The sequence below is a fragment of the Kogia breviceps genome, chromosome 10 (genome assembly GCF_026419965.1).
Source record: "Kogia breviceps isolate mKogBre1 chromosome 10, mKogBre1 haplotype 1, whole genome shotgun sequence".
Taxonomy (NCBI): Eukaryota; Metazoa; Chordata; class Mammalia; order Artiodactyla; family Physeteridae; genus Kogia; species Kogia breviceps.
In genome coordinates, this window is record NC_081319.1 from 25,472,632 (window position 1) to 25,496,674 (window position 24,043).

General features: G+C 42.2%; 1 protein-coding gene and 1 long non-coding RNA gene across 6 annotated transcripts in view; one reads left to right on the forward strand and one right to left on the reverse strand.

Annotated features, from left to right (window-relative positions):
• The window catches only part of LOC136794975 (uncharacterized), a 113,548-nt gene that overhangs the window by 87,423 nt on the left and 2,082 nt on the right, over nt 1-24,043 (reverse strand). The window lies entirely within an intron of this gene.
• Nucleotides 22,707-24,043, forward strand: part of ADAMTS9 (ADAM metallopeptidase with thrombospondin type 1 motif 9) — a 226,863-nt gene continuing 225,526 nt past the window's right edge. For all 5 annotated transcript variants that reach the window (XR_010842518.1, XM_059075759.2, XM_059075758.2 and 2 more), the window contains exon 1: nt 22,707-23,511. Coding sequence is in view for 4 of the 5 variants with exons in the window: in XM_059075759.2 (XP_058931742.1) it covers nt 23,397-23,511 (115 nt within the window). In the remaining variant the exon portion in view is untranslated. The remainder of the gene's footprint in view (nt 23,512-24,043) is intronic.

The following is a 24,043-nucleotide window of genomic DNA, read 5'->3' on the forward strand; positions in this document are numbered from 1 at the left end:
TTCTGAGACCAGCTTTGAAATCCTCAGGTGTTGGTCTTAGATACCATGATGTTACCCCAGTGCCTGGGCCAGTGCTGACTGGAGTAAAGACTTTAACATGCTGGGTTCCTGAGAAATGGGTCTTGTTCAGATATTAGTGTGCAGGAGGTACGTTAGGGATCAGTACCTGTGCGGAATTAAAGTAAGCAGGACTGGGCAGAGAGAAAAGTGAACTGTGATGCAGTCATGAGAAGGCTTTAGCCAACTTCCCAAGCAGCTCTAGAGCTGGAACAAGCCCTCAGAGTTGTCCTACATCACCCATTCCACAGAAGGAGACATGAATGCATGAATAAGGTATCATAAGGCAGGGGCAAGTCCTGGGGAAGAATTTAGCCAAGAGCAGGAAGCAGCCAACACTGCTGGCATCTGGAGAAAGAGCATCTGAGTCCAGAAGAGGGAGATCTGGGCTGCGCAGTTCTGCGTCCCCGGCAGGGGTCAACACTGATCTATGCTGAGCTAGTAGGATATTGTTGTCCGGGAGTTTGAAATGGGAGACTAGGAAACTGGAAGTGGGGAGGCAAGTTTACTGCAGTGTTCGAGGCAAAGTCCACGAACTCTTGTGGATCCTCAGAATGACCTGGTCCCTGCCCTTCTTAATGCCTGGTTGTTGAATGGTTCATTGGATTTAATTTGTTCCGGTTACCATGAGAACCTTAAATATTTTGCCAACAATTCATGAATTACTATGAATGTGACGGAATATTATGCATCCCTTGAAATGATAAGAATGCCATTCTGATAATAATGTCAAACACAAAAATATGTCCAAGTTATCATTTTAGGTGAACTGACAAAACAGAAAATAATATTCCTCTAGGTAAACATTAGTAAGTAAAAGTAACAGATGGATCCAAAGACATTATCAAAAAAGTGAAAAGACAACCTACAGAATGGGAGAAAATATTTGCAAAGCATATATCTGATAGGGTCTAGTATGTATAATATATTAAGAACTTGCAACTCGCACAGCTCAACAAGAAGACAACCCAGTTTTAAAAAATGGGAAAAGGACTTGAACAGACCTTTCTCCAAAGAAGATATACAAATGGCCAAGAAACCCAGGAAGAGACATCAACATCATTAGTCATGAGATGCATATTGAAACCACCACAGGGTACCACTTCACATTTACTAGGATTGTTATTTAAAGAAAAAAAAGAAAGAAAGAAATGTAAAAAAGAAATATAGCCAAGAGTTGGCAAGGATGTGGAAAAACTGGAACTCGTGGACATTTTTGGTGGGATTTAAAATGGTTCTGCTGCTGTGGAAAAGAGTTTGGTGGTTCCTTAAAAAGTAAAATTTATAATTACCACATGATGCAGCAATTCTATGTCTAGGTATAAGAGAATTAGAACTAGAGGCTCAAACAGTTGTACACGGAAGTTCATAGTAGCTCTATTCACAACAGCCAAAAGGGGGAAACAGTCCAGATGTCCATCCCAGAGGGATGGATAAACAAAGTGTGGTATATCCATATAATGGAGTATTTTTCAGCCATAAATAGGAACAGACTACTGCTATATGCTACAATATAGATGATTCTTGAAAACATGCCATGGAAAAAAAGCCAGACACAAAGGCCGTATATTGTATGATTTCGTTTCTATGAAGTGTCCAGAATAGGTTAATCTTTTGAGGCAGAATACAGAGCGGTAGTTGGCAGGGGCAGTGGGGAGAGAAAAATGGGAAGCATCTTGCTTAATATATATGGAACTTCCTTTGGGGGTGATAAAAATGTTTTGGAACTAGATAGAGGTGGTGGTTGCACAACCTCATGAGTGCAGTTAATGCCACTGACTTGTTCACTTTAAAGTGGTTAAAATTATGTGACTCTCACCTCAATTTTTAAAAAAGTAATAAAGAATAAAAGATAGTATTGGATTAGAAGTGGTTTTAAAAAGCATTATATCACCATGTCATATATATTTTATTAGGGTAGACAGTTACTTCCTAAAAGAATTAAAATACTTTGGAACGAGAGAAATAATTCTCAGAGTATAAGTGATCCCATGAGCCATATGGAGACAGTGCCCCAGGGTAACACATCCCTTGCCAATAAAACTTGAGGTATAAAGTGACTGGCAACTGGCTCTTGTCCTTCAGAGCAGTCTTGGTTCTGTCACTTCTTTAACCTCTATTTAGTACAGCCCTTCATTGTTTGCAGCTGAATCTTCTGGGGCTGCACTTACATTGTATTGGCGGGGTTTATTTGTAGCACCTTTAAAAATACTCTCTAATTCTTTTATTATAAATTTTCTAGTTTAAAATATAAGCATAGTATAGTTCTTTTTGAAAATCCATGTAAGAAAAGAAATAGAAAATTTAAATGCCCATCATTCTATCACCTAGAACAGCGGCCCCCAACCTTTTTGGCAACAGGGACTGGTCTGACGGAAGACAGTTTTTCCATGGACCAGGGGTGGGGGATGGTCTCAGGATGACTCAAGCACATTACATTTATTGTGCACTTTATTTCTATTATCATTACATTGTAATATATAATGAAATAATCATACAACTCACCATAATGCAGAATCAGTGGGAGCCCTGAGCTTGTTTTCCTGCAACTAGATGGTCCCATCTGGGGGTGATGGGAGACAGTGACACCCGACGTGTGTTTCTTATGTCCAGTCTGCTCCTCTGAGAATCTAATGCTACCACTGATCTGACAGGAGGCATAGCTCAGGCAGTAATGCGAGCGATGGGGAGCAGCTGATGAAGCCTCGCTCGCACGCCTGCCGCTCACCTCCTGCTATGCGACCCGGTTCCTAACAGGCCACGGACCGCTACTGGTCAGTGGCCCAGGGGTTGGGGACCCCTGACCTAGAATGAAAGTGTTAGATGTTTTATACACATGTGTGCACACCAACACGTATACACAGTGATATGGGTGCATTTGGGCCACAAATAGTATTATGCTGTACATGTTTTACATTTTTCACTCCCTAATGTTATTAACAATTTTCTTTGTCATTCTTTTAAAATGGCATTTTTAATGTATAGTTGTACCATAATTTATGAAACTGAGCATCTGTTTCATACATCTATTTTTCCCAATATGTCTGCAATCTAATCTTTCACTGTGCTCCATTATAACCATTCCTTCCTTCATTCTTCTTTTTTGGGGGAGGGCGAGGGGCAGCTTCCAATTTTCACCAAAATATTTACAATTTTATTATAAAGAAAAATAAGATGAAATTCCTGTGTATAAGTCCTTTTGTGTATCACTGATTATTTTATTCAGATAACTTCATGTTGGAATATAATTGACATATAATATTATGTTAGTTTCAGATGTACACCATAATGATTCAGTATTTCCAGTGGTGAAATGATCACCACAATGTTTAGTTAACTTCCATCATTACACACAGTTACAGTGATTTTTTCATGTGATAAGTTTTAAGATCTACTCTGTTAGCAACTTTCAAATATACAATACAGTGAAATTAACTATAGTAACCATGCTGTACATAACATCCCCTGGACTTACTTATTTTATAACTGGAAGTTTGTACCTTTTGACCACATTTACTCACTTCGTCCAAACCCCACCCCCCTCCTCTGGCAACCACCAATCTGTTCTCTGCATCTATGAGTTTGTTTTTCTTTGTTTGTTGTTGTTTTTGGATTCCACACATAAGTGAGATCATACAGTATTTGTTTTTCTCTAGCTGACTTATTTCACTTAGCATAATATCCTCAGGGTCCATCCATGTTGTCACATATGGCAAAATTTCCTTCTTTTTTATGCTGAGTAATATATATATATATATATATATATATATATATATTATATATAACAACTTCTTTATCCATCAGTGGACACTTGGCTACTGTAAATAATGCTGCAGTGAACACAGGGATGCATGTATCATTTCAAGTTAGTGTTTTTGTTTCCTTTGGAAGTGGAATTGCTGGATCATGAACTAATTTTATTTTTAATTTTTTGAGGAACCTCCATACTATTTTCCATAGTGGCTAAACCAATTTATATTCCCACCAACAGTGTAAAACATTACCCTTTTCTCCATATCCTCCCTGATACCTATTATTTCTTGCCTTTTTTATAATAGTCATTATGTGTGTGGTGATATCTCATTGTGTTTTTTTTTTTTTTTTCTTTTGTGGTATGCGGGCCTCACTGTTGTGGCCTCTCCCGTTGCGGAGCACAGGCTCCGGACGCGCAGGCTCAGCGGCCATGGCTCACGGGCCCAGCCGCTCCGTGGCACGTGGGATCTTCCCGGACCGGGGCACGAACCCGGGTCCCCTGCATCGGCAGGCGGGTTCTCAACCACTGCACCACCAGGGAAGCCCTCTCATTGTGGTTTTGATTTGCATTTCCTTGTTGCTTAAGGACATTGAGCACCTTTTCATGTAACTGTTGCCATCTGTATGTCTTCTTCGGAAAAATACCTATTCAGACTCTCTGCCCATTTTTCAGTTGGATTGTGTTTGTTTCTTTGCTCCTTTTGCTGCTGAGTTATATGAGGTCTTTATATATTTTGGATATTAATTCCTTATCAGATACATGATTTGTAAATATTTTCTCCATTCCATAGGTTGCCTTTTCATTTTGTTGGTCATTTCTTTTTTGTTGTGCAGAAGCTTTTTAGCTTGATGTAGTCACACTTGTTTATTTTTGCTTTCCTTGCCTTTGCTTTTGGTTTCAAATATAAAAAATCACTGCCAAGGCCAATGTCAAGGAGCTTAATGCCTATGTTTTCTTCTAAGAGTTTTATGGATTCAGGTCTTATATTCAGGTTTTTAATCTCATTTTTAGGTGTATGTGTGTGTGTGTGTGGTGTAAGATAGGGGTTTCAGTTTCATTCTTTTGCATGTGCCTATCTGGCTTTCCCACCACCATTAATTGAGGAGACTTGCCTTTCCCCATTGCATATTCTTTACTCCTTTGTCAAAAGTTAATTGACCATAGGTACATAGATTTTTTTCTGGGCTGTCTATTCCATTCCATTGATCTAAGTATTTGTTTTTATGCCAGTACACACAGTTTTGATTACTATGGCTTTGTAATATAGTTTGAAATCAGAAAGCATGATGCCTCCAGCTTTGTTCTTCTTTCACTTCTTTCCACCTTTTATTTTCTTTGTATTTCTTTCACCCTGACTGCTTTGGGTATTCGGGCTCTTTTATGGTTTCATACAAATTTCAGGATCGTTTGTTCTGTATCTTTGAAAAACACCATTGAATTCTGACAGAGATTGCACCTGAATCTGTAGGTTGCTTTGGGTAGTATGGGCATTTTAACAATATTAATTCTTCCAATTTATGAGCATGGAATATCTTTCCATTTATTTATGTCTTCTCCAACGTCTTTCATCACTGTCTTAATAGTTACAGTTACATTCTTAAAAATAAATTCCTAGGACTAGAAATACCGAGTCAAAAGGAAAATGTGAAAGTTTTTGATATGTGACAAATTGCCTTCCTGTTAGGTTATCCCATTTTCCCCTTCCAACAATGGTGCATGAGATTCTGCCTCTGTTCTACATCCTTTGCAAAATCAGGGCTCTCTCTAATAACCATTGCCAAAAGTATTATTTTATGTTTTTAAAACTTTGTTTTTGATGAGACAATACATAATATGGTTTAAATGTCCATGGAACCAAAGGTATCTGGGGGAGTCTCTTTCCTGCCCGGGTACACCATTCCCCTTTGGGGGCCACAGTTCCCTGTGTGTTCTTTCCAGAAATCATTTATGTATTCATAAATGGTAGCAGTCTAAACACACTGTCTGGACCTTGCACTTGCTATATCTCATAAATGTAGCCTCTTCATTCTTTTCTTCTGTCACATACTTTTCTATTGTTGAATGCTGTATATTTTTAAAGTTCCCTTTTGATGGACAGTTCAGTTGCCTTCAAGCTTTTGTTGTTACAGACAACATATCTGTGAGTTACCTTGTAATTCTCTCACTTTGTACATGTACAAGGAAATGAATGTAAGTTAAACTTCTGGGTTACTAGGTTCAAGGTTTTTTTAAAATGTTTTTCTTATCATTATCAAGAAGAAAAGAAGAAAAAAGAATGAGGGAGAGAGAGAAAAGAAAAAAAAATAGAAAATTTAGTGAGTCCAGTGGTTATTAAATGGTAGAAAATGTCACATATTTTCCCCAGATTGCTCATCTCTGAAATGGCTGGTTTTCTTTCAGTAGTCTTCCTTGTCTGTTCAAGGGGTCAGAAATTTCAAAAGAGTAAGAGCAGGAAACAGAATGGGTGCTAAAGACCCAATAGCAGAGCTGCCTCCAGTCCTATAACAGGTGTGTTACCAGCAGCTGAATTCCAATAAGGAAGAGCAAATACCTTAGAAGAGGGCGAGCTAAGCCTTTAAGCCCTGGAGGTGATGTTACACATCGTCTCTTCAGAAATACAAAATGAAAATATGTTTAGGGTTGGAAAATAATTTTCCAGGGGTGACATCATCTGTGACACAAAGGATGAAAACTTCAAAACTTGAGTTAACATACATTTATTTAACAGTGACTCCTTTAATGGAAAAAGTGACTTAAGCTTAGTTTAAGTAAACTTAAAAAAAAAATAACATGCGTGCAGCAAAGCGCACAATATATTATATAGCACATAATTATATAGCTTAATGAATTTTTACAAAGTGAACACATCCCTGTAACCACCACCAAGATCAAGCAACAGAGAGTAAGCAGCATCCCAAAAGCCCCCACTGTGCCCTTCCAAATCACTGCCCACCACCAAAGTAACCGTTTTCTCCCACCACCAATTAATTGTGTGTGTTATTTAACATTATACACATGGAAAATATAGGATGCGCTTTTCTGTGTCTGGTTTCTTTCACTCAACATTATGTAGAATTCATCCCTGTTTTTGTTTTTATCTTTCTTTTGTGTGGCTTCATTCATTCCACAAATATTTACTGAGCACCTACTGTACGCCAAGCAGTATGCTAGGCACTGGAGAGACAATGGCAATGATACAGATGCGGTCCCTGCTTTCCTGGAACTTACATAAAGAGACTGTCTTCTGACTCTGAAAATAAGTATCTAAGGATTTAAATGTCATCGCTTCCCAGAGAGACAATGAGGTTTGTCAACACAGGTAGCTCTGAGGTACCCGTTTGTCTAGAAAGTCACAGATATGGTCCGGCTAATGTGTACTTCAGTAGATTTCCAAATCTTTATCTCTAGAATCTCCCAGCATTGTTTACCTGCTATTTAAGAGTCAGAAGCCTGCAAAATAAAAATCTCGACTGCCCTGTTAGAATTGCATTCCAGGATAGCTCCTTGGTTGAATAACTAGAATGTCTGCCAGGCAAGGCTCTGGGGAAGTTGTCTGTATCTTTGAAATGCTATTTCAAACGTGCTTCTTTGGCAGAAAAATTCAGAGAAGAGTAACGGCCAAGCAATGGCTTTTTTCCTTTGAAGTTATAGTTTCTGCCCTTTTCTCAGTTTAGGAAATGGGTTGGGAGGTAATATTTCATGTGGTCAGTGAAGATTTCCAATTAACCCCCAAATCAGGAGGGGGACACAGAGTGTTAATTTCAAGACCCCACATAAAGTCAAAAACTCTACTGTGTGCATACATTAACTTCAGATTTGCTAGCAATTACTGACTTTCATAAATGACTTTTAAATATTTAAATTAGTACAACATTGAGAAAATTAAATATGTGCATTTATCAAAAGCCTTAAAAACTTTAAGAGCATGACAAAAAAATCTATAGTCCCTTTACCATCACCCTCAAATTTGTCCCCTCTCCCTTTCTCCAGGTATGAATTTAGAGAGCACCCTTCCAGACCTCTTTTTATATTTTTATGCACAAATACACATACGTGTTAGTTGTTTTTCATCTAAATGGTAGACACATTATGCTGCAACATGCTTTTTGCCCTTCGACAATATTTTTTGAGATATCGCCAATTACTCTCTACCTGCTTTGCTCCTTTGAACTGCTGTACAGGGTTCTGCACCATATAAATGTTCCATTTTCTATAATACAGCCATCCTTCTGCTGAGGACATGCTGTCTCCAATCTTTCACTATGACAAGCAGTGCTGCCATGACAGCCTTGACCTGCATTCTTTTTTTTTTTTTAAGATTTTTCTGATGTGGACCTTTTTTTTTTTTTTTTTGAGGTACGCGGGCCTCTCACTGTCGTGGCCTCTCCCGTTGCGGAGCACAGGCTCCGGACGCGCAGGCTCAGCGGCCATGGCTCACGGGCCCAGCTGCTCCGCGGCATGTGGGATCTTCCCAGACCGGGGCACAAACCCGCATCCCCTGCATCGGCAGGCGGACTCTCAACCACTGCGCCACCAGGGAAGCCCTTTGTGGACCATTTTTTAAGTCTTTATTGAATTTGTTACAACACTGCTTCTGTTTTATGTTTTGGTTTATGGCCACAAGGCATGTGGGATCTTAGCTCCCCGACCGGGGATTGAACCCACACCCCCTGCATTGGAAGGCAAAGTCTTAACCACCGAACCACCAGGGAAGTCCCTTGACCTGCATTCTTGGGCTTGTGAGCAAGTATTTCTCCAGGACAAACACCAAGAAATGGACAGATGATGGCATTGCTTTTTTAAAAGAGCAGCTTGGTCCTTAACTCTGAGGAAGCTCCTTGCAGGCTGTGTAGGTCTTATTTGTATCTGCATTGCCAGAGTCCAGCACAGAGCCTGCCGGCTTGCGACTGCCTGCCATGTATGGGGGTCCTGGTTTTCCCTTCAACTCTTCTCAATCTCTTGGTCTGTCCCTCCTTGACTCCAGGTCATTTCAAAGGTAGCAGCATAAGGTCTTCCTTCTTGGCCTTCTCTTGTTTCTCCAGTGGGTCTTTCCCTTGGTTAGAAGCTCTCTTCTCAAGCTGTACATTAGAATCAAATGGGGAGCTTTTGAAATTTACCAGTGCCCAGGCCCACTTCCCAGAGGTTCTGACTTCACTGGCCTGAAGTGAGGTGGATCCCAGGTAATGGGTTTTATTCCTTCTTAGCTTCCTGTTTTCTACTATTAGGAGGCTAGAATGGAGAATCATTGCCTTAGGCCAGTGGTTCTCCAAGTGTGGTTCCCATCCAGCAGTACCAGCATCCCCTGGGATTTGTTAGAAGTGTGAATTCCTGGGCTTGACCTTAGAACTACCAAGTCAGAAACTGGAGGGTGGGACCCTAAGTATAGGTTTGGCAAGCCCTCCAGATGATTCTGAAGCATGCTAAATCAAACTTGAGAACTGCTGCTCTGAGTGATCTCCTGCCTTTCCCTGACTCTGTAAACAGGTAGAAGACTTCCTTTTTCTCACCTCCAACCTCCACTCCTCTCCTGAACACCAGCTTCCCCACTGACATACCACTAGGGTGCCTCCTCCACATCTCCAATGCTCCCCACCCCACTCCCACCTTGCCAAACTATTTTTCCCTCAGCATTCCCCATCCCAACAAATAGCATCAATGTCCTCCAGGTCATTAGAAGCAGAAATGTGGAATTCATTTAAAAATCTTTTAAAATTGGTAATACATTCTGGTGACTTAAAACCCAGTAAACATAAAAGGGTAAAGACGAAAGTCTCTCCCACCCTTACCCCCCTGTTATGGACTGAATTGTGTCCCTGCCAAATTTATATCTTAAAGACCTAATCCCAAAGTGACTATATATGGAGATAGGGCCTTTAAGGAGATAATTAAGGTTAAATGAGATAAGGGTGGGACCCTAATTAAATAGGACTGGTGTCCTTGTAAGAAGAGGCAAAGATACCAGGAATGTATTGCACAGAAGAAAGGACAGGTGAGGACACAGCAAGAAGGTGGCCATCTGTAAGCCAAGGAGAGAGGCCTCACCAGAACAACCTTGCCAATACTTTGATCTTGGACTTCCATCCTCCAAAACTGTCAGAAAATAAATTTCTGTTGTGTAAGCCACCCAGTCTGTGGTGTTTTTTTTTTTTTTTTTTTTTTTTTTTTTTTTGCGGTACGCGGGCCTCTCACAGCTGTGACCTCTCCTGTTGCGGGGCACAGGCTCCGGACGCGCAGGCCCAGTGGCCACAGCTCACGGGCCCAGCTGCTCCGTAGCATGTGAGATCTTGCCGGACCGGGGCACGAACCCGTGTCCCCTGCATCGGCAGGCGGACTCTCAACCACTGCGCCACCAGGGAAGCCCTCTGTGGTGTTTTATGATGGTTAATTTTATGTGTCATTTGACTAGGCCACGGGGTGCCCAGATATTTGATCAAACATTATTCTGGGTGTTTCTGCGAGGGTGTTTTGGGATGAGATTAACATTTAAACCAGTGGACCTAGTAAAGCACATTGCCCTCCACAACATGAGTAGGCCTCATCCAACCAGTTGAAGGCCTGAAGAGAACAAAAAGGCTGACCTTTCCTTTAAGAGAATTTTTCCTGCCTGACTGCCTTGAAACTGGGACATCCGCCGCTTCTTGTCTTCAGACTCCAGCTGAAACATAGACTCTTCCTGGGTCTTCAGCTGGCCGGCCTTCAGATGGAATTAAACCATCATCAGCTCTCCTGGGCCTCCAGCTTGCTGACTTACCGTGCAGGGCTTGGGTCTTGGTAGCCTCCATAAACACAGGAGCCCATTGCTTATAATAAATCTCTTTACATCACACACACAGAGAGTCTTGGATCCATTTCTGTGAAGAACCTTGACTAATATGCAGCATTAGCAGAATAATACATCCCCTTATGTCCAGTTACCAATCTTCTTCCTTCCAGGGTAACCACTGTGCTTCGCTTCTTATGTATCCATTCAGACTTTCTTTAGAATATATAAGCAAATAAAAATATGTAGGGCTTCCCTTGTGGCGCAGTGGTTGAGAGTCCGCCTGCCGATGCAGGAGACAGCGGTTCGAGCCTCGGTCCGGGAAGATCCCACATGCCGCCGAGCAGCTGGGCCCGTGAGCCGTGGCCGCTGAGCCTGTGCGTCTGGAGCCTGTGTTCCACGACGGGAGAGGCCACAATGGTGAGAGGCCCACGTACCGCCAAAAAAAAAAAAAAGTAATATTATTTTTCTCCATCCTTTACACACACACGCCGACACATACACAAAAAGTCCCATTCCTTTTACAGATGCATTGTCTTTCATTGTATGCATGTATCTTAATTGATTTAATCAGTCCCTATAGTTTATATTTTCTTGCTTGTGATTTTGTGCCATTAGAAATGATACTGATGATACTGCAGGGACTTCCCTGGTGGTGCAGTGGTTAAGAATCCGCTTGCCAATGCAGGAGACAGGGGTTCGAGCCCTGGTCTGGGAAGGTCCCACATGCCGCAGAGCAACTAAGCCTGTGCGCCACAACTACTGAACCTGCACTCCAGAGCCCGGGAGTCACAACTACTGAAGCCCATGCACCTAGAGTCCATGCTCCGCAACAAGAGAAGCCACCATAATAAGAAGCCCACCCACTGCAACGAAGAGTAGCCCCCACTCGCCGCAGCTAGAGAAAGCCCACGTGCAGCAACGAAGACCCAAGACAGCCAAAAATAAATAAATAAATTTATTTATTTTTAAAATGATACTGCAATCAACAAAGAACTTTGTGCATGTCATTTTTCTACATATGCAAAAGTATCTCATTTATATAACACGTAGAATGCTAGGTCAAAGGGTATATGATTTTTGCAGTTTTGATAGATGTTATCAATTTGCTTTCTTAGGGCTTATGTCAATTTACATACTCAACAACAATGTATTAGAGTTCCCCAGTCTTCATAATTGACTGTATTTATCAGTATTGTGCCTGATAGCTGAAAAACTAGTGTTGGTATGGTTTTTTTGTTTTGTTTTTTTTTTATGAGGATTGCCTTCCTCACTTTGTAACAGATTCTTTCTTTCTTTCTTTCTTTCTTTTTAAATTTATTTATTTATTTATTTTTGGCTGTGTTGCGTCTTCATTTCTATGCAAGGGCTTTCTCTAGTTGCGGCGAGCAGGGGCCACTCTTCATTGCAGTGCGCCGGCCTCTCACTGTCGTGGCCTCTCTTGTTGCGGAGCACAGGCTCCAGATGCGCAGGTTCAGTAGCTGTGGCTCAGGGGCCTAGTTGCTCCACAGCATGTGGGATCTTCCCACACCAGGGCTCAAACCCATGTCCCCTGCATTGGCAGGCAGATTCTCAACCACTGCGCCACCAGGGAAGCCCTTGGTATAGTTTTAATTTGAATTTTTTTATTATGATAAAACTGAGTACACTTTCACAAGGTTGCACCATTTGTATTTCCTTTGTTGTGAGCTGTCAATCGATACCTTTTGCAGAGTTTTCTTTTGGATTGAGGAAAGATCTCTCTCTGTGTTATGAGCAGAAAATTTTCTTAGTTTGTCATCTGACTTTTGATTTGGATTATGATGTTTCCTGTCAAGTAGAACTTGTTTTTATTTGTTTGATAATGAAGTTAAATATTTCAGGGTTTTTTTTCCTGTGTGGCTTGTGCATTTTGAGTCAGCATCAGGAGGTCTTCCTTATGCCACAGATAGAAAGGAATTATTCACTCCTGTTTCTTTCTAAGCCTGTTTTGGTTTAATTTTTACAGTCAATTTTTGATTCATTTGATATGGATCAAGCATGTAGTTTAAAGTATGAGGTACAGATTTAACTTTTTAAAAGTTTTTTTATCCAATTTTTAAAGGTTATACTCCATTTATAGTTATTATAAAATATTGGCTATATTCCCCATGTTGTACAATACATCCTTGTAGTCTGTCTTACACCCAATAGTTGGTACCTCCCACTCCCCCACCCTGACATTGCCCCTGCCACCATTGGTAATTCACTAGTTTGTTGTATTTTTTAGATTCTACGTATAGTGATATCATACAGTATTTGTCTTTCTCTGTCTGACATATTTCTTGTAGCATAATGCCCTCCAAGTCTATCCACGTTGCTGCAAATTTTTGTTATTTTTTATGGCCAAGTAGTGTTCCATTGTACATATATATGTATAAATATATCACATCTTCTTTATCCATTTATCTGTTGATGGACACTTAGCTTGTTTCCATATCTTAGTAATTGTAAATAAAGCAGCTGTGAACATTGAGCTGCATGTATCTTTTTGAATTAGTGGGGGTTTTGGGGATATATACCCAGGAGTGGATTGGCTGGGTCATATGGTAGTTCTATTTTTAATTTTTGAGAAACCTCCATACTGTTTTCCACAGTGGCTGCATCAATTTACATTCCTACCAACAGTGTACAAGGGTTCCCTTTTCTCCACATCCTCAACATCAACTTTAAAAAATTTTTTTATTATTAAAAATTAATTTTAAACCACATGGCTATCAAGTCATTCTAGCACTGCCTAGTGACTGGTCCAAGTTTTCCCAATCAGTTTCAGAAGCCATCTCGATCAGAAGCTAAACTGTCCCAGTCAGATCTGTTTCTGGATTTTCTAGTCTCTTCCCCTGGGTCTTCTGTTCATTCGCAGTCCAGTATCACCCTATTTATTGACTGAGGCTTTCCATTATATTTTAATATCTGGTATTAATTCTAGATTCTCCACATTGCTCTTCATTTTCAAAGTTTTCCAAGCTGTTTTTTGTTTATCTTCCCAAGTAAACTTTTGTTCAATTTTGTCTCAATCAAACAAAAGAAAAATAACAGAAACAAAATGTTGGTATTGATACTGTGTTTCCAATCATTTTACAAACTGTCTTAGGGAGAATGGGCACCTTGGTGACATTCCGTCATCCTAAGAATATGGTATTTTTCCATCTACTCACATCTCTGAAGTCCTCATTAGTGTTTTAAAATAGTATTCCTACAGGCATTGTAGGTTCCTTGTTATTTCTATCCCCAGTGATTTTGTTGCTATTGTATGTGGGTTTTTATTCTTTTATATTTTCTATGTGGTTGTTATTTATATATATAAAAGACAGCAATTTCTGCATAATCATTTTAGGACTCATTCTTGATGCCCCCACTTCTCATCCCCATGATAACATCCTTCACCATGTCCTACTGATTCTGTCTTTAAAATATACTTTCTCCATATCTAAATCCTGCCACCTCCACTCCTACTACCCTAGTTAAAGCCACTGTCATCCTTGTTTGCACAACACAATAGCCGCCTTGATCCCATCATTCACACAGCAGCCAGAGGGATTTTTTCAAAATGAAAGGAGTGTCTTGCTGTCTCCTTGCCTAAGAATTTTCTGTGGCTTGCCCTTACATTCAGAGTAAAATACAAACTCCTCACCTGGAAGCCCCCATATCACCTGGCTCCTGGCTCACTGGCCTGCAGCCCCACTACTCTCCATCCCCTCTCCTTCATTCACAGAACTCCAACCACAGGGGCTCCTCTGGGTTCTGAAACCCTCCCACTTCTTTCCTATCTCAGACATTGTCCTTCTGGTCTCTCTGCCAGGAATATTCTTCTGCTTGTTGTTTAAGGGGCTGGTTCCTTCTTACTATCTAGGCTTCCATTTATCTAGCACTTCTCAAAGAGGCTTTTTCTGTGCACCTAATCTCAACTATCTCCCTTTTAATCTCCTCCACAATACTTAGAACAGTGTTTAATTATATACTTGTTCACCTATTTACTTATTTTGTGTTTCCCTTCCCCCCAGACTGTGAGCTCTTCTGCTATCTGCAAACTTCATGGTGCATAGTAGGTGTTCAATAAATATTTATTGAATAAATAAACAAATGTCTTCCTTGTTTATATAGCCAGGGGTTGGGTAAGCTTCTACTTTTTCCTGCTACTCAGTTATTATTCTCTAACCACGTTTTAAATCCACAGTTACCATATACCAAATGCTTCTATTTCTGTCTAAATCACAAGCTCCCCTCAAACTTCCCTCAGAAGCCTGACTTAGCTGTCATAAATCTCTTCTTAGCATCTGTCCACATATACACAGTATATATAAGGTTATTTTCAAATAGTGAAACACATATTGAATGTTACAGAAAAAGCTAATATTATGCATAATTTATAAGAAAACTTTTCCCTAAGGGTGGTGACAACATCATATTTTCTTTATATACTGTCTCTTTATTAAAAAAAAAAACAACTACTGGTCTCATTAAGAAAATAATATATTCTTATTGTAAACATAAGTAAACAATATGGGAATGGGTATCATAGAAAGGTAAAAAATGTAAAAGATCTCCATAATTCCCAGTTTCAGAGATCACAGTCATATGGTTATAATATGATGATGTATATCCATCTTTCTAGACTTTTTTTTTTCCTATGCAGATCCTTTTCTGGCACAGGCTGAGGTTTTGCTGCTTTATTTTGTTTTTACTACTAAAGGAACCAATTATACAAACCACACTGTGACTCACTTACTTAATAATACACCTTGGACATGTTTATATGCTAAAACATACTGCTCTTCCTGACTCTTAAATAATTACCTAATATTTCATTGCATTTACTGTCTCTTGATGGTTCCCTTCCCTTTCCACCTGCTTAGTGAAGTGGGGAGGACAGGGTCTTGAATTGTGTCTGTTTTCAATTCTTAGGACCTTTGGCCCTCCTGGACACGAGGACCAAAGTCACCGCTCAGGGAGTCATTTCTCTACGGTGACTTCCGTTCTGTCGGAAAAGTTACCTTAGAGCAAATATAAGTCCCATGAGGTCCAGATTGGTGGTGAGAATTAATGAACTGAATAATCAGCTGTAAGAAGTGTAAAAAATGTATGTGGGTGAGTTTGTGTTGCTGACTATAATCAGAATTCAGGCACCACCGCCACCATGGTGAGAGTGCCCAGAAGAAAATTATACCTCCAACGTCTTGCTTTTTGTAACTGTACCTCTAGCACAGAGCCCAGCAGTAGCTGAACTTTATTCCAGTTATGCTTGCCATGAATGCCAGAGATATGTACTGTCAGACCTGTTTTTAAGTGGGGGAAAAAAAAATTTTTTTTTTTGCCAACTTCTGATCGGGACTTGACAAGGCGCTAATTACTAGGCTTACATTTCAGGAAGCAACCTATTTTGTGTTATTGGTGCCAGTTAATACAAAGATGGTGCGTGGTGCCATTTCCAACTGGCACTGATTTGATGTCGCATAATCTCATTACTGCGTCAAGCTGGTGCATGCAGTGCATCTATGGTTTTGCACATTAATTTGGAAAATGAAGGTATTTCTCCCTGCCCCTAGCCCCCCTCTCCGTTGTCCTTGGTAGTCACAGTAGCTGAGATATTTTGAAAAGTTCTTTGAAGACCATCTTTGTAGCAGGCTTCCACATAAGCTCACGGGGAATTCAAATCCTGCACTACTTTATAACTCTAAGGCAGGCCTCTTGGCCATATGCTGTTGTAATAGCAAGGGCCACAGTACAGCCTGAACAACACAAAGATACTGGGCTGAACTGAGGGCCCTGACAGTCTGTAAGGACGGTTGTTGCCATGAGACCACTGAAGAAGAGCAGTGTTCCCGAGGGCCAGTCTTACAGTTAGGTCAGTGAGTGGTCTGGGCATTGGAAAGGAATTCTCTTCCTCAACCCCAGTTGGACTGATATCCAGAAGCCCCACCATTTGTGACTGACTCCCTAAACCAGACCCCCTATAGGCCTCTTCCCCCAGTTGACCTGATATCTGAATTTTATCTAACGTATAGATTTCTACTCTTTGAGATTGTGTTCCAGACCATCACAGTTTATCCTATATTAAGCTTAAAAAAGCATAAATACACATGAGAGTCAATATAATATTATGGTTTAACAATACACCTTGAAATCAGAAAGCCTACCTTTCTTTGAAGGCCCACTTAGCTAGTCACTAGCTGTGTAACCTTGGGCCAGTTACTTATCCTCTCTGTGTCTTTATTTCTTCCTCTCAAAAGTGGAGCTCACGGCATTCCTATTTCATTGGGTTGTCAGAAGGATTGAATACTGTCTTATCAACTGTGCCTAGAAGTAGTAAGCAATCGCAAAGGTTAACCATTACTGTAATAAATACCTTTACGGTAGACAGCCTATTATGCATCATCTGGCAGAGGAAATTACATTTTTGCATATGTAAATATTGTATACCATACAAAAACTTTTTTTTAAAATGTTCTGTGGGAAAATCATGTTTTGGCTATTTAAAATATTCTGCCAGAGGGACTTCCCTGGTAGCGCATTAAAAATGAAAAAAGTTTTTGTTCTTTGTGGTACGCGGGCCTCTCACTGTTGTGGCCTCTCCCGTTGCGGAGCACAGGCTCCGGACGCGCAGGCCCAGCGACCATGGCTCACGGGCCCAGCCGCTCTGCGGCATGTGGGATCCTCCCGGACCAGGGCACGAACCCGTGTCCCCTGCATCGGCAGGCGGACTCTCAACCACTGCGCCACCAGGGAAGCCCGAAAAAAAGTTTTAAAAGGACGGGGGCTAACAACAAGGATGAATGTGAAAAAATACATGGTCAATGAAATATAAGCACACAGATGGTGTACTTTCTTTCCCGGAAGAAGAAAGGCCCATAAATCAGTGGTGGAAGTAGGAGGTTAACTGAGGAAGGAGCGCTAGGTGCCAGTGCTCTTCTCTGTAAGACTGAATCAGGAACTGCTCTTCCTAACTGGTAGGTGGGTTACTCAGCAGGTGAGGCTGCTGATTTGGATGTTTAGAGATCACTTCCTGTATGCCAGCCACTAAGCCAACACCTCAGTCCCTTCATTTTCACAGCATCCGTTTGAGGCAGGCAACTGTGATTATTACCCTCTTTTCAGGATATGGAAAGTGCCCACACTACTGGTCTCTTACTTTCCATGCTCGCAATCCTGATGTAGGCATTGGGGAAAGCCTAGCTCTGGAAATTTCTACTCCAGAAGATTCTAATTAAAGCAGGACTTTCCTCCCCATGAGAAAGAGATTACCTCCATCATTCCTGCAGGTGTGTGTGTGTGTGTGTGTGTGTGTGTGTGTGTGTGTGTGTGTGTGTGTGTGAGAGAGAGAGAGAGAGAGAGAGAGAGAGAGAATGACTTTTACAAATTAAAATACTGGCTCTGAAAACTAGAAACCATTTTGTAGCAATTGTAAACTCATTCATTTAAGAAATATTTATAGAGTGCCTATTAGGTAGCACCAAGGGGATACAGTGGGGAGGGCAATAGATTTGCTCCTTGCCCTCCTGTAGTTTAAAGTCTAACAGAGAACACCAAACAATAACAAGACAAAAGGGATGAAACAAACCAGGGCAGGAGAAGTTCAGGGCTCAGGGGGCATGTAGCATCCTGGTGCATCCCACAGTACTCTAAGCATTGTCAGATTCCATGCTAGCACATCTGTAACAACTGTCTATGTTGAATGTGGACTTTTGGAAAATGGAGAAATTGTATTTGCACACGTTGTATTGCTTTCTAACTTGGCTTCAGTTGAAGAGTGGTTTGAATCTGAGCATTTCTGAATCATTTGCAGTTATGATGTTGAACCCAGGTCTGAAGGTCGCATTCCACAGATACTAGAAGGGGCAGAATAAGGATCTGAGGCCCTAAGTGTTTCAACTGACTATTACTGGGATTCATCTGGGGCTCCAAAGCCTGGGCAATAGCTAAAATATGGTCTTCTGGAACGATAAGTAGGAAAGGAGCACCTGGTATGTAAACACCTTTCTAGAATTGCCATAAGCTAGTCATGAGCTATCTAGAGCCATCATAAAGACCAGACTATGGTATTGCACACAGGCTCAAGAGGAGTTATTTAGAACTTTAGATTTAGCATTCAGATTAAAGAAAGGATGTTCTTACAGATCATACTCATAAGCCCAGGTATAAAGGCTGAACGATCAAGAACAGTTAGGTGACCGTCTTTCTGTCACTAGGCTGCTCTAATTCACAGAGATGGCAAGCTTTGCAGGTAAACTGACTCCTGGTCAAATCCCAGCTCAGCACATTCTAGCTCTGTAATGTTAGGTAGGTCACTTAACTTTGCTGAGTCTAATTTTCATCATAGGGCTTCCCTGGTGGCGCAGTGGTTGGGAGTCCACCTGCCGATGCAGGGGACGCGGGTTCGTGCCCCGGTCCGGGAGGATCCCACATGCCGCAGAGCGGCTGGGCCCGTGAGCCATGGCCGCTGAGCCTGCGCGTGTGGAGCTTGTGCTCCGCGGCTGGGGAGGCCGCAGCGGTGAGGGGTCCGCATACCACACAAAAAAAATAATAATAAAAATAATTTTCATCACATGTAAAATGGAGAGTAGAACCCAGACAGCAGGACTGCTATGAGAAGTAAATAATTAGCACAAAGTAGGAACACAGTGCAAAGAATCTCATGTGATTATTACAAATGATATAAACTACTTTCTCTATGTTATGCTATGTTTGAAGTCAGTATTTGGAAGGCTTTAAAAAATATACTAAGATCATTTCCCCCGTGGCAAGTAAAAGATGACACAGTTTCTCCCCACCTCCACTCTGCAAACATGAAACTGGATCAAAGAGGGTGTTGCTCAGGGCTGCAGAGTTTGACCATCACCAGCTTGGTACTTCATTTACCAGAATCCTATGCTACCCAGTACCACGGACTTACCTATTCCTGAAACCACTTACTACTGACCACTCAGGAAACAATTCATTTTAATTCTGCCTCCTGGTGTCTCCCTATCATTTGGGTGTGGGTTTTCCCTTTCTGTGGAAATTTGTTTCAAATCTCCTTCCTGTTCTTTTCACTGGTGCTCTGCAAAGTCATTTGTGATGTCATCTTTCGCATTTCCGTTGATCAGACTATCTCTCCCTAGAGACTAATCTCCATCATCACTCCTCTGGGATTCAGTTTTCATGAAGCAACAGCCAAAGAAGCTTCCCATGTAACCTACAATAACATTCAATTCCAGTAAAGCCTGGGAGAAGAAAATGGGCTAACATCTGTCCTTCCATTAACTCCAGGTGATCTCAGTAAGCTGTTCTGCCTTCAGAGCAAACTTCTGTGAGGGGCCAGCTATTACAGAATCCAGTCTCCCCTCCTGCACTGAGGTAATTTTATATTCTTATTTGTAGAACCAACTTCCAAACTGCATGTACATATATTTTTCTTTCATAATTTACATTTTATTGGTTGTTTTGAGGCTCAATACACATACATTTTAATTTGTACACAATTTTAACGGATGTACTAAAAATCTGACAAGTCATGTAGCTGTGATTCTTTCCTAAACAGTTATTCCAGTCAGTTTCCGGTCTAAAATTTGTTGGCAAATATTCCTTAAAAGGATATCAAGTATAAATTTATCACTTATTAATTTGTATTATTTATTTATATATCACATATATTTATATACATTAATACAATAATTCCATATTATAAATATGATAAAGAAGTCATTTTAGCACAACTGAAACAAAATAGAAGGTTTATATTTATTCATTCATTCAATAAACATTTCTTGAGCTCCTACTATGTGCCAGACCTGTACTAGATGCTGAGGGAAACATCATGAAATATGAATGAAATAGATTAAGAGGATTATCATGAAATACTCAACCTTAGAGAAAGGAGTAAGAGAGCCAAAAACAAATCATACATAGCAAAGACAGTTGAGACAATTCTCTTGATGATTTTAGCCACCCTCACCCAAATCAACCCCCCAAAACCTAGCAACATTTCTCATTTATTCATTATATATGATAATTATGAACTTGGACTAAACTGCTGAAACAGAGTTTGAATCTCAAACAGAGTTTGAATCTCAAACAGAGTTTGTCTCTCACTAGTTGGGGGACACTTAGCAAATTATTTTACCTCTTTAAACCTTAATATCCATATCTGTAAAATGAAATTACTAATCCTGCCTCATAGGGCTGCTGTAAGAATTAAATGCTGTATTAAATGCACAAGGTGTAGCACATGGTATGTACTCAAAGTTGATTATTATCATTATTATTATTCAGATTTTGACCTGAATTATTTAGTTAGCTAGCTCAGTCTACCTATTAATTTCTTATAATTTCAAACATCCTACAGAGATTTTCTGAGACATGTTTATAGATGTAAATTCAGAGGTAAGCTAATAACACTTAAGAAAGGATGAACAGACTCACTGAGGATAAGAAACTTAGAAATCCAGGCTCTTGGTCACCTCAGGAGGTTGCAAGAGATACTTTGTATTTTTCATCCCTATTAGCTGTGGAAATGATTGGTTGTATTCGGAGCAATTTTAAAGAACCGTAAACAAAGTTCATCTTTTAATGCCAAGTCCTAGAAAGAAAACTAGGGAGAAAGAGTACACAAAGGAAACTTCTACCCTTACATACAATCATTTCTATACTGTTAGATTCTCTGTCAGGAGGGATTTAAATTGAAAAAGAGGAAAATTGTTTAATGGGAAATACTGAACATGTGCTACATTTTTGAGTAATTTTATAGTGGATGTCCTAGAATATTTTCCATAAGAATCACCTAATAGTTTGATTTCTTGATATTTTTCTGTTCCTTGCTAAACTCTCAGCAAACCTCAGACACTGTAATTGTGAGGAATTTTTATTATATAATGGAAAGAAAGATTGTGTATTAGCAGAAGTGTCTTTTAGTCAATTACTTTGAAGGTTTAAGAAAAACCTTTAAAGGTTACCCTTTAAAAATCTGATTGTGCACTTGACAAGTATTTCTGTTTTGCCATCTTTACGTTGTGTACCCATCCTAAATCCCAGTCAGACAGATAATGGCAACATTGGTCTATCTGGGTTAACAACTTCTTTAGGAAATTTCAGTCTTGCCAAGTGATTTTTCCCTTTTCCAGGAGAAATATATGCACTAATGTTACCAGAGTAGTGGACACGTATAGAATATTGCTATTTGGTCCCCGGTGTTGGCAATCTTTGGTATTTTCAACCTTGAGTGCCAGCCTACCAAGCAACAGAAAACTCTCGTTCTGGGACTTTTGGGCAAATACTCATTTTTTCAGAAACTGTTTGAAACATCAGGGATTAAACACCTCTCTCCCAATCTCTTTCCTCTCCCCCCGATCCCCCCCCCCCAACCACATCCTCCCTCTCTGGCCTGAATTCTTCTGACTTCCAAATATGCATCCCAAGGCAGAGGTAGTTATAGCTTGAAGTGTCAGCTTTGAGCTGCTCCAAGCATCTCTCTTGGCAAAAAGCAAGCGGAAGTGATTGAGAAATCCCTCCAGGCACTGGTGCTTCCCCTCGAGTCCACGATAGTCCCCTCGCACTCCTCCCCCCGCCCCCCGCCCGCCCCATGCCCCTATCTCTAAACCCGGAGGCACTCGGGGGCGTCTAAGTCCCCGCCTCCTCTCGCTGCCCAGAGCGGTTCTTAACCTTTTTTGGGCCCGAGACGTACAGAAAGCTATGGACCTTCTCGCGATGGGGACGGAGGTTGGGAACAGCACAGCGTTAAAGCTTTGCGAAACTTTCAGGAGACCATGGATTTGAAACACACCGCGCACGGCAAAATAAGAACCCCAACTCTAAACCTCTTGACTTGAGGCGATTAAACTGAGAGCGGAGCTCCGATGCCAAATCTCGTCCCTAGTGAGAAACTGTAGGAAGGGAAGGCGCTCCTGCGCTGGGCCACTTTCACTTGTAAGAAACCAAAAGAAGGGGGTAGTCAGGGACAGAAATTCATAAAGGGGGAAAGAGAAGAGGGAGGGATGGGGACAGCAGAGAAAAAGAAAATGAAAGGGGGAGATGCGGGAACTAGAGAGGGAGGGGGGAAGAGACGACAAGGGGGGAAGGGGGGGACAGAGACAGAGCGGCACAGAGACACAGGGCGAGGGAGAGAGATTCGGAAGGGAGAGAGGAGACGGGAGAGAGACAGACTGGGAGCGCCAGGAAAGGGAGAGGACTTTCTCCGCTCTCCCTCCCCAGGGCAGGGAGTCTCAGGAAAGCCCGTCCCTGTGTGGTGGCGGGACCGCAATGGGCTGCCCCAGCGCTCCCGGCGCCTCTGGGAGCACGAGTCCCGCACGGGCGGCCGAGGAGCGGACTCGATCTGGGAGGAGGCGGGCCCCGTTCCCTCCGCTTTCTCCTCCCCTCTCCTCCTAGAGGCGGGGACCTGGGTACTTGAGCAGCGGAGGACCCGCGGCCCCCCCCCCGCCTCCGCCCCCCAGCCCCCCATTCAAGAAGCCGCTCCGCTATCCCCGCCAGCACAGGGCGCCCGGCGCGCCTCGGAGCGCACGTTCCGCGCCTTCTCCTGCCCGCTCCCTGGACATTATGCGGCCGAGCAGCCGAGCCCCAGTCCTCCTCCTCCTCCTCCTTCTCCGGCTCCTCCTGCGGCCCGAGCGGCTCAGCTCTCGGCAGGCGGCGGCGTTGCTCAGCCGAGCGCAGACGGGACCCTCGCCGCGAGACCTCAGCGACTCCTAAAGTCAAAAGTTGGCGGCGGGCGCCGGGCTCCGAGCGCTCTCCGCGGCCGCTGCCTAGCGTCGCCGCCGCAGCCGCCAAGGAGGGCAGGAGGGAGGGGGGAGTGGGGGCGGCGGGGGAGGGGTGGGGAGCACCATGCAGTTTGTATCCTGGGCCACACTGCTAACGCTCCTAGTGCGGGACCTGGCCGAGACGGGGAGCCCAGACGCCGCGGCGGCCGTGCGCAGGGACAGGCTGCACCCGAGGCAAGGTAACGAGGCTCGGCCACCGGGACCGCTCGGCCACCGGGACCCTCCGCCCCTGTCGCCAGCTCCCCAGCCTCCGTGTCCGACAGCGGGCACCCCGCAGCGGAGGCCTCTCTCCCTCTCTCTTCTCCTTTTCCTAGAAAGAATTGTCTCCCGCTTTGAAGCCTCTCCCTTCTTTAGGTCATTCCCAGCCTATTTCTAGAGAGGGACACACTGTGGAACGAACTTTGTTGTCTCCCCTTTCTTTTAGCCAGATCTTTTTCCTTCCCCACCCCAGGCCCCAAACTACAGTTACTTAGTAACTGGGGGCACCACATCGTGGCGTGTTTTATTTTATTCAGGGTATTTGTCAGGATCTGTAATCATGTTATGTGTTTTGACTTATTCATTGTCTGGCTCCGACAGCGCCTAACACTGTTCCTGGCACATAGTAGGTGTTCAGCAAATATTTGTCTAGTGACTGAAGGTGAAGGGATTGACTCAAATGGGGTGGGAGGAGGAGGAAGCTGGAAAATAACTCAGGACGAAACCGCCCAC